The sequence below is a fragment of the Salvelinus alpinus genome, chromosome 11, assembly GCF_045679555.1.
Source record: "Salvelinus alpinus chromosome 11, SLU_Salpinus.1, whole genome shotgun sequence".
NCBI lineage: Eukaryota > Metazoa > Chordata > Actinopteri > Salmoniformes > Salmonidae > Salvelinus > Salvelinus alpinus.
Genome location: NC_092096.1, coordinates 52,047,487 through 52,058,911, shown reverse-complemented (window position 1 = coordinate 52,058,911; position 11,425 = coordinate 52,047,487). Strand labels below are relative to the sequence as shown.

The window sequence follows — 11,425 nt, the reverse complement described above, 5'->3', positions numbered from 1 at the left end:
AGAGCGCACACACACAACTCAGGAGAATTTACAAAATAAAGAAAAACAAATCGACAGTTCCACTTTCCCATCCCACATCAGTTTAATTGACAACATAATCATGAAAAAGTACTACAAAACATTTCAAATAAAAAAACAAGGACTAAGATACAATACAGAAGTACTGTTGTGATATGTACAAGCATTATTACTGTTTATAGACAAAAGGCAAAAAAAGCTGCTGAAGAAACAATAGCATGTGCAAAATTACTCTCCAAACGCTCAAGCGCCAGAATCCTCCCCTCAAACTACTACCAAGCATAAGTGTAGTCCAAGCAGTGTTATGCAAAAACAGATTCTCTTCTGTGATAGGGTGCTATGTTACAAGCAGGGATCCTTTCAAATGGGCTTTATTAGAAGCAAAGCGTGTGGAATCCTGGCAGAGACTCTAGATATCTTACGGTTTGTTCTCGATCTCTCACTCCATTTGTTCTGAAACACATTGTGATGATAGCAGAGGAAGGACAGTATTGATCGCTAAATTGATTTATTCATGTTAATAGATCATATTGTTCTTCCCCTCCAGGACAGAAGTGTTTCAGGACCATATGACCCGTTTCAGGAAACAGTCTGGGCCCTGTACTCTATAACTAAGGCCCAGAGTTGTTCCTGGTCGGGTCACATGGTCAGCAAAAACTGCTGTCCCTATACGTTAGTCGTGAACATAAAGACCATCACAGTAACTACAGGTCAATACAGGTAGAGACAGAGGTACGCATATATCAGGTACAAGTTTGAGAGACAGCCACACAGGACAAATAGGCCTAGAGAAGGTAGGAAAAACAAACACGTTAATGGTACGACAGGTGAAAGAAGGGACTGAACTGGAAACAGGGGGAGAGGAGAGAGAGGAGTAAACATTGGAATGTATAGTGGAAAAATAATGTTTCCAACATTAAAATTATTACTTTGGAACAAAGTTTTTATCACCAAAAACATTGAACACATATCTACATCACCCCCGCTTCAGCTTGGTGTTATATCCATGTAACATTTGACATCTTGGCAGTGATTTCTTTGTCCCATTCAGTGAATGCTTATGATCCCCCTATGAAGAGACAGGAGTTCAAATAGAATCATATCTTACACTCCTTATTATGCTAATAACACGCTGCAAGGCATAGAGAAATTGGACCTCTTTGTTCTGCTCAGAGATGGTATAAATCTCCTCTAACCACTGACACAGGGTCAGATATCTTTTAATCCCCCTGATGGTTATGGTTAGAACTAGGGGGGGGTAATTGTAATCTGATCCTAGATCTGTGGTTAGGGAGTAGCGTAGCTACAGGTAGAGGTCACTATCCTCAAGCAAAAACGTCCCTCCCATAGAGACACCATGTTGTACATAACATTCATACAGTAGGATACAGTCTCAGTTAAAATATGCATTAAGAGTCCAAGTCCACATGAAGGCATTGGTCTGGGTCTACCCCCTCGACTGGTGGGCAGTGACACTTGCTATGAGAAGCAGGGTTTAAACGGTCTGCTTTCAAGAGTACCACTGCCTTTTGCCGTATCTCTCTTTGATACTCACAGGGAAGTTGCACAAAGTATTCAAGCTCACAGAGGTTACAAGGTCAACTGACTATGGAGTTGAGAGAGATTATTATGTTTGTGTTCTATAATAAAAATAAAGAAATTCTAGTGAACTAACAGCTGGTTATGGACTAGGGTAAAGCTACCAGTAATTTACAAAAGTTACCGGAATCTATAGCAATCGCTGGTAACTTTGGAAATGTAAAGTTGAATAAATTTACATTTTTAAAATTCATATATAGTATTAATTTGTCATATCTGTCCATAATGTCCATTAGTTTCTAGTGGATAGACCCTCTGAACAAGAGAAAATAGCCAAAATAATTTAAAAAGGCATCTAATCAATTTGTAAGTCGCTCTGGATAAGAGCGTCTGCTAAATGACTTAAATGTAAATGTAAATGTAATCAACAATGGCATTATTCTTAATTAACTCTGCAACTCTTCCAACTATTGACTTTTTTCACAACTGCCATCACATTTACAACAAAGGCATATTGACATAGTAAAATAAATAAGTGTGTAAAAAAATGTTATGGTTGATATTTCATGCTGAAACCCTCATATTAATCACCAATGGTATTCACTAAGTTGATTATTAATATTTAGGAATGTTTTACAGCTTTGACATCCCATTTTAATTTTTTTTAAATCATCTTATTTGATGATTTACCACTAGATGTGATAAATTACATAAAATCCTTGAATGTTCCAAAAATGGTGGTAGTTTACTGGCAAACTTAGAAAGTTTCCAGTAATATACCCTCCCTTTGCGACCCTATTCTGGACTGATAAAATGGTGTTAAAACTTCCAAAATGTATGTTTACTCAACAATAAAGCTTTTGTCGACAAGACTGAGAAGAGATAATAGAAACTAACAATGAATATTATCTGCACATTCAAATTAAGTTCAGATGATATCTCTAATGATTTTTGGAAGTACATCCTTGTTGTTTGAGATCCGTACATTCTATCATTCAGACTTATTTGTGGAACATGCATAGCTGTGTACTTATGCGCTCAATCAGTTTGAAGCCCTTGGTGCAAAAACCTTCCTTTGTACAAGCCCCCCCCCCCCCCAAAAGAGAACAGGGCCAGATTTGAGTTACACAAGGTGATCACGTCACAACTTTTAAAACTGTTACACCTAAGCTGAAAAACCTACCTCTAAGTTACCCCAAAAATCATAATTAATAACAGCAAAAATCAAGACATTGGCATTGTAATACTTGATATTTGTCACAATTCTTCACTCCGCACAGATGGGGAAGGTTACTTTGTAGGTGACACAAGGCTAAGCTACTCAACACTCGCTAGCTTTCATTTTAGACCGCAAGAGGACTAGTGTTTTGCTTACAACACATTGCCATTTCATTCAAAATGTACTAATTTGAAGGTACTTTGCAGGTACATTATAGACCATAGACTTTGCTACTAAATTGAAAATCAATGATTTAAGTCAAATTCTTTGGATACAAATGATTTGTCTTCAGTTTTTCTTAAAAGCACCAGAGCTGTTGGTAGCTCTTAAAAGGTCATTTGGTGTCACCTATCTTTGTGTCAGTCTACAAGGCAAACGTCTGGCCGCTGACACCGCAGCCTACAGAACTCATAAAGCGATATTGACCACATCTGGGACACAAACACGTGGCCACACACAAAACAATCATACTGTGTCGCGTGGGTTACTTATAAAACTGGTTTCATAGATATTTCAATATTGTTTTTCGTTTTACCACATTACATAATAACACACCTGTCACTGGACACCTCACAACACCCTAGACAAAACACACCAACCATTTCAGTGGAGTGAACGCTGCCTGTCTATCACAGGCAGGGCTGGAAAATGCATGTTTTCCAGAAATCCAGGTCGGGAGATTCCGGACTTCCTACTTATTCCCTCCCAATTCCCAGAAACCTTCCAACTAGGATTTTTGGAAAACTTGGTAATTTTGGGAAAGTTGCTGGAATTTTGCAACCCATGACAGGTAAAGACAGGGATAAAAAGTCCCTAGTAGCGTGCGACATTGTGCTTTGGAGTAGGATACCTAGCTACTATAGCGCTGGGGGAGGAGTTATTGGAAGTGCATCGCAAAAGATGACGGTCACAGCTCCTGTCCCCCAATTTAACCTCAGCACGAGCCCCAGCCTACAAATCCCAGAATGCAACAGCCCCACACAGGTGATATACTGTACGTCCACAAGCAGGAGGAGGACTATACATTGGCGTGTGCATCAAGAGAGCAACGCTGACAACAACAACAACAGATTGATAAAGGGACAAGCCTTACAGACAGCAGAAATATTGCCTCTTCTCAGTAAAGTTGGGGCAAACAGTGAGCTCGTAAGTTGGCGCCCTCGCTGTACACAGAGAGTTCAAATGTCGTTACAAAAAACACTAGAGCCTTTTCTTATATGTTCTGCTCTTCATATGCATAACATGTCAACTTACTGTACATCATTGGTGAGGAAAAAAAGCATTTATGTCATTAGGGAGCAGAAAAAGCATTGCTACTGTAGGTGTTGTCTGTTGTTCATTCCATTTCATGCACATGTACAGTATGTTTGGATCCAAAGTTCCCCTCCATACCCCATAATAACCATGGCATTACTGTTATAACATGTCATAATATGATACTCTTGTTATAACTGGCACGTGGTGGTGTAGTGTACAGCATGCAGGTTGGCCTTTGGTGACACCGGGGCAGGTTCAAGGTGATAAGAGTGGTGACTACCTGGTCAGGGTTAAAGGGTCAGATGTCAGGGGTCAGGGCTCGTAATGGGAGTTATTCATGCGGGTGCATCTCATCGTTAGGATTAGTTGAACGGCAGTCCGTTATCTTGTGCTGTGGGCCCCTCATACACACACGCTAGACAGAGCGAGGGCCATTTCGATTCATTAAAGTGACTAGTAGCGTTGCACCCCATATCCAACCCATCTCTCCCTCCCTGCTATAGATAAATAAGACAAACATAGCAAATACATTCGGCCCCTCAACCCTTCATCGTAATTGACAAATATTAGTGGCCACGGCGTTTCCGAGAGGCGGGGTCTAGGTGGGACAGGATTGGGCGGGGCGAGGGGTAAAGGGTGGACCCTAGGAGGGAGGTTTGTTGTAACCAAACAGTCCAACAGGGAGATACTTGACATGGGTGGGCCACTGTGCAGCCAGCTGGAAGAACTTGACGTCATTCCACTCCACTCCGTCTATGGACACTGAGACACACACAGGAGACACATAGATACTGGTTAAGTATGACTGTTGTTCAGACAGGGAACACTTAAGGATGTCGCACGCTTCCCTGTGGAAACAGTTTGCGCATTTGAGAACATTTGCGGATATTACATTCTTTCTTATAGTTCGGTAGCATAAGTCTACGCCCCTTTCGTCGGTGATTGGTCAACAGTACCACTCCTAGTAGGAGTGGGAACTAATGGACAGGGTTCTTCAATGAAGTGTGTGTTGTCATTCAACGAGAGACGACGAGTTCTCATGCATATTTTCTCACTTGAGAAATACTGCACCAAACATCTTAGTTAGATGTAAAATTGCGAGGCAGAGACTTCCCTCTGCAAAAATGTCCAAATGAATTGCAGATTTCTTGATTGCTCTCTGAATAATTCTGACTACTTTGAGGAAGTGCATACGGGCTACAATGTTGATACGGCGTCTCAAGAGGGAGAAACAGTAAAAATGCAGTTTTTATCTAGTTTTTCCAAGCAAAGGTCTTTTAAGGGGCACAGACGTTTGAACCTAGTATGCAGGCGCCTTTAGGCTGTGTCTCGAATGGCTCACTATTCCCTATATACAGTAGTGCACCATTTTTGACCAGAGCCCTATTGGCCCAGTGTTAGGAATAGGGTGCTATTTCGGAGTCTTAGAGACACTTAGAGGTCCGTTAACACAACCCTTCCTTCATTTTCTCTTTCCTCCAACATCCCCAATAAATCATTTCCCCTTCCCCTGCCTTCTCTTCCCTGATGGGTCGACTCTTTCTAAAGATTTTGCATCTAGAGAAGCACTATAATTTCACCTCTCTCTCTCTCCCTCCTTCTCAGAGCCTTCTCTCCAATTTCACTGGTCATCTCTCTCACCCCGCCCTCCCTCCCTCCTCGTCTCATGTTCCTGTACCTTTCAGGATGGTTTGATGCTGCTTGGCAGAACAGATGAGTCTGCTGATACCCTCAATGACCTGGCTCTTAGAGTCGACATCTTTCTCCTTCGGCTTCTTACCCAGGAATATGGTGGGAACTACAGACACAGAGAGAGAGAAAGTCAACCTTCATTATAAATGCAATAGGATTTCTATAACTATACAACCAGGAAACCTATAACAGTCACATACTGTAGGAAGAATGACTGAAGAACACCCCCAACTAGAAGGATTTAAAAAATGTTATTTAACCTTTATTTAACTAGGCAAGTCAGTTAAGAACAAATTCTTATTTTCAATGACGGCCAAGGAACAGTGGGTTAACTGCCTTGTTCAGGGGCGGAACGACAGATTTTTACCTTGTCAGCTTGGCTATTCGATCTTGCAACCTATTCCATCTATTCCACTGATCATTATGCACTAAAAACTGTGTGTTTTTTTTTTTTAAACGCTGAATTACTTTGATTGTGCCATAGAAAAGTGGTATTCTAAAACTCTTTACCCTTCTTGTTCTTCTCCTTGGTGACCACAGTCATGGCCATGGTGTTGACCTGGGCCTGTGTCTCACTGCTGCCCCCTCCTGGTAGCCTGCTGACCTGCAGGGACCTGAAGGCACTCTTCAGGGTGTTCTTACAGCCTGTGTCACGCCGCTCGCCCTCTCGGCGCTTCTCCGCCAGCGACGCCAGCCAGTAGTCCACCTGCAACCCAATGGCGTCCACACCTTGGGACATACTGGGGCTCCTGGGACAGGAAGAGGAGGGTCACGAGGACGGGTTAGGATACAATACAAGGAAAGGAAAAGTTACGGGAGATTCTTTGCTAAAAGTGTAAAAAGCTTGTGAGGTGTAGGGAGGAGGTATTCAGGGACAGAGAGGGTTATGGATTCATGGGCATACATTTCATACGGTGCATCAACCCTGACCCTGAGTTTGGCTATAGGGAGGACAAGAGAGTCTGTTACAGCACCAAACCCCAAAACAATGATGGGCTATAACGCTAGAAGCTGCAGATGCATCTGTGGTTGTTTTTAGACGGTCAGAGAGGATCACTGCTCTAGAGTTTCACCAGGGCAGACATGAAGGGGACATAATGAACCTGAGATGGCTGACCTGAGGAGAAGCAGTGTGCTGGTAATATTCCTCCCTCTCTTTTCTCCCCTTTCCTTTCTTTCACTCAGACAGCGGTAGGCAACTCTGTCAGGTCAAGGGGGGCCACGGTGTGTCTACTGTTTCGTGGCTCTCGTTCCTTTCAGGGACTGATTTAGACATGAAAAGGTATGCAGACACTCTCTGGCACTTAATTGATCCACTAATGATCACTCAGAAAGAGAGGAGGAAACGTAGCAGCTCCTGAGAACTGGAATTGCCCAGCGCCTTATAATAAGAAATAACAGCACAAAAGACTATACCCCAAGCTAAGGGGTGGGTGCAGACTTACCCCTGTACTGAGAGAACACTGCTCATAGAAGGAGAGGAGGGGGGAGTGGCAGCCTCTTTGATCAGCCCGGTGGGAGAGCCGTGGGAGGGAGGGGACGTAGAGGGAACAGCCAAGCTCACTGCCACGCCCTCTTCTGTGTCTCCTAGGCGACCGCAGGGGCAAGGGATGGAGGTGAGATTAATGTCATTGTTTGTAATATTATCAAGTAAATAGGCCTGGAAGATGGAAATTTAGCAGTAAGAGTGTACTTCTTCATTGGTTTTTAAACCACCTACCTGTTGTGGAAGTGTCTGGCTCAATCAGACCAACCTTCACCAACTGAAACACATGACAACATCCTGTTACTACAACGTCAGGACAAATAGCTCATATTCTAAACACCCTAAATCAGCTGAGGAGTTACTATCCAAACTAGATGTCCATTTTCAATTGTAGATCTATGGAAGAGTCTACAGAGAGACCTGGTTTATTATATACGTACCCCAATAAAAGGAATGAACTTCTGGTAGGAATCTTCATCGTGCCTGAACAGAGACAAATAATGAGTTATGACCAGTTACATGGGTTTTGAATGAAATACCATCTTGTAGTTATTGCTCCGGTTAAGGTATGTGTTACACCCTGACAGTTTGTGTGTGTGTGTGTGTGCGCGCGCACACACGTCCACTCACGTCCTGTGTTTGCAGGTAAGCATGGCCTCAGCGATGGGCAGCTGGTGTGTGACGGTGGCTCCACTGATGTACTGGGAGATCCTACCGGCCACGTCCAACAGGTCTGCAGCACCGGGGACAGGAACACAGATCAAAGATTAGAGGTCAGGCTCTGAGTGCTAACTTTATGTATCCAGATCCAGTGTGTGTGTGTGTGTGTGTGTGTGTGTGTGTGTGTGTGTGTGTGTGTACCTGTCTGTGGGGGTTCAGAGCGGCTGAACATGTCTCTCCACGCCCCGTCTAAGAACGCAGAGCTGTAACGGTTGTCTATGGCACCCAGGTGCTTAGCAACAGGATGAGAGCCTATAAGACCATAGAGCGAGAGAGAGAGAGAGAGAGAGAGAGAGAGAGAAAGACAGAGACAGAGAGAGAGAGAGAGACGGAGAGATGATCTTTTAGTGTACGTGATCAGCCTGACAACATCTATTTTCCATCATCAACCCATCACTACGCCTGTCACCATGGATACGGACAGAAGGCGCCCATGTTGTTTGTCTCACCCAGGGGCACCACCAGGAACCTCAGGTGGTTGAGCCAATCAGAGGTCTTGCTTGCCAACTGTGTGACAAAGAACTGCAGGATGGCACCAAGGTAGCTCTGACTACCCACCACTGCCACCTTGACCGGCCTGGGCATGGACGAGTTACAGTTACAACTAGAGAGGAAAGTAGAGAGGGGGGGGGGGGGGGGGGTTAAAGATAATCACATAACCCAGCTATGACACCCACCAAGTAGCGATGAGCACGGTTAATCGAATATCCAGATATTCGAACGGAAGCTAGCACTCGACCACTTGAGTGAGCGTGTTAATTTTTTTATAGGCCTACTTTGACAATGAAAAAGCTTTGCTATAAATGTAAATTAGACTATCCTTGTGACATTGTGACCTACAAGGATACACCATGACAATTGAAATAGTTAATTAAAAAAAAGAAAAAAAGAGGAAATGAGAGAGGAGAGGAAATGAGAGAGGAGGCAGTTCCCCGAATCAACTCAAAGTTTTGCGGTCTAAATATTTCATAGACAGTGAGATTAATAGAGCATAGATAATGTGTTAGACCAACAGACTCACAACTGTGTGTGTGTGTGTGTGTGTGTTCGCGAGCGCGCACATATAAAGTGTTAGACTTACAACTTCTGGATGCGTGTGAGGACAGCAGACAGCACCGCCTGGATCTCAGCTCCTGAACACGTACACACCACCGGGTGCCTCTGTACCTGCAGCTGCTCTCCCACGTACTGGAACACACACACACACACACTTAAAGAACTGCAGCAACATACAGGTTTGTTCTGACACAATACACACGTGTGCACACACCAGTGATGCGCGGGGAAGCGCCGTGATGAGTTTAGGGTCAAGGGCAGGTTGAATAAAGAGAAAAGAATAACATTTTAAAAATCCATAATTCTTGTGCAATTTATATCTATAGGCTACATTTGTTTTTCTATCATTATTTTAGGTTATCTGGTATTAGTGACTAAGGGCCTAACTGTACCCACCAAATAGCCTACACGTCAATCGCCAAATGCTTTTGGGAACGGGCAAAAAAAGTACCCGTCGATCCACAGAGGCAAAAAGGACAATGTCGACGTTGAATTCAATAAGAGAAAAGCTGCGAAAATGGAGAGTTGAAAATAAAGAGAAGGGAGGGCAGGCAAAGTCATGTTTGGGAAAGAGTTGGTGAAGTGGTAAAAGAGGATGACAGCAAAGTGACGTTATGTGTGACGATCGTGAGGCGCTATACAAATTTGACAGTCACAAGACGGGGACTTTAGATAGGCCTATGGGCACGTCAAGGGAACTGCAGCCCACTGTTCAGATGGGTTAGATGCAAACCGAAATGAGGACACTGACTGTAGGTCCTCTCACAGAGCCTTAATATTAACTCCCGCAGACTTAAGCATTTCTTGCAGTAAAATTATATACCGAATGTAGTCTAAATTTTGACTGAGGAACAGGAGTGGAGAAATACAAATCCTTTCTTTCAGCATATTGAGACAATGCGAATGCGCAGTTAGATACCGTATGTAGAGGCGTTATCTTAACCAGCATCATAAACGCTGATAGTATTTCAACCACATAAAATATGCATCCAAGCCCGAACTGAAATCTTATCAGAAACATGTTGGGTCGTTTTCACAGTTTTCTATTTCCATACAACCGGTCAAACTGCACGGAAAATCTTTCCAGTTTTGAGTTACTGCATTTTCTCCCCGGTCCCTAAACGTCCTTGCTCGCGAGAGGTCACAGAGAAAGCTTTAACCGATGTCAACTACGATAGATTGAAGCATTAAATTCTATCGATTTATGACACTATTCTGGTCATCAAAAGGTTTATTTAGTCTTCTAGGGCAACATATCATGACAGAAGAGCATGTTTTCTAACTATAGACAAGTTGACGGGAAAAAAAATGGCCAACCAAAATGTCAGAAACGACAAGAAAGAATCTGCTCGAAAAATCCCTCCGCCACACAGGAGGTTAATAGTGGAGTACGGGCTTGTGTGAATGGCTGGAGCGGAAGAGCATCAAATTACATCAAACACATGGTTTTTCCAATGCGTTCGATGCCATTCCATTCGCTCCATTCCAGCCATTATTATGAGCCGTCCTCCCCTCAGCAGCCTCCGCTGTTCCGTCATCTCGGACTGTAGCCTACGGCGCATTTTCTATATTAGCTGGTTAGGGTCGGACGCTGGCCTCTGACTTTTCACATATAGTCAGGCTGTTACGGATGGGTTATTAACACCACACACACGGTTGTTACCTGGCCCTGCCAGTCGGTGCCATTGACCAGGATGAGACTCTCAGGCAGAGCCGCGTCAGACAGAAGGATCTGGTTCAGCTGGTCATACACCGCCTTCCTCAGGACCTACACACACACACACACACACACACACACACACACACACACACACACACACACACACACACACACACACACACACACACACACACACACACACACACACACACACACACACACACACACACACACACACACACACACACACACACACACACACACACACACACACAAAGTGGAGCAGTTTCTTTTTAGATGACTCAACAACACATACATCATTCATTCTTAGTCTCTTCATCATGGGTACATTCATGTTCTTTATTTAGACGAGAAGAAGGGAGTAGGGGGAGGAGAGGAACGGAGAGATCAAGATGGAGGGAGACAATATCTTTTGCTTTTTTACCAGGTAAGTTGACTGAGAACACATTCTCATTTACAGCAACGACCTGGGTAATAGTTACAGGGGAGAGGAGGGGGATGAATAAGCCAATTGTAAACTTGGGATGATTAGGTGGTCATGATGGTATGAGGGACAGCTTGGGAATTTAACCAGGATACCGGGGTTAACACCCCTACTCTTACAATAAGTGCCATGGGATCTTTAGTGACCACAGAGAGCCAGGACACCCGTTTAACGTCCCATCCAAAAGACGGCACCCTACACAGGGATATTTATATATATTTATTTTTGTTGACCAGAGGAAGGGTTGCTTCCTACTGGCCCTCCAACACCACT

At 43.6% G+C, this 11,425-nt stretch overlaps 1 protein-coding gene across 2 annotated transcripts in view; it reads right to left on the bottom strand.

Moving 5' to 3' along the window:
- Positions 1 to 57: 57 nt before the first annotated feature.
- Positions 58 to 11,425, bottom strand: part of LOC139534359 (phosphofurin acidic cluster sorting protein 1-like) — a 57,790-nt gene continuing 46,422 nt past the window's right edge. For both annotated transcript variants that reach the window (XM_071333449.1, XM_071333450.1), the window contains exons 14-24: positions 10,651 to 10,755; positions 9,013 to 9,119; positions 8,381 to 8,535; positions 8,073 to 8,183; positions 7,842 to 7,944; positions 7,652 to 7,694; positions 7,446 to 7,488; positions 7,171 to 7,312; positions 6,236 to 6,474; positions 5,712 to 5,831; positions 58 to 4,795 (exon numbers count right to left, since the gene is read on the bottom strand). In XM_071333449.1, coding sequence (XP_071189550.1) covers positions 4,677 to 4,795; positions 5,712 to 5,831; positions 6,236 to 6,474; positions 7,171 to 7,312; positions 7,446 to 7,488; positions 7,652 to 7,694; positions 7,842 to 7,944; positions 8,073 to 8,183; positions 8,381 to 8,535; positions 9,013 to 9,119; positions 10,651 to 10,755 — 1,287 coding nt within the window. In that variant the 3' untranslated portion in view covers positions 58 to 4,676. The remainder of the gene's footprint in view (positions 4,796 to 5,711; positions 5,832 to 6,235; positions 6,475 to 7,170; positions 7,313 to 7,445; positions 7,489 to 7,651; positions 7,695 to 7,841; positions 7,945 to 8,072; positions 8,184 to 8,380; positions 8,536 to 9,012; positions 9,120 to 10,650; positions 10,756 to 11,425) is intronic.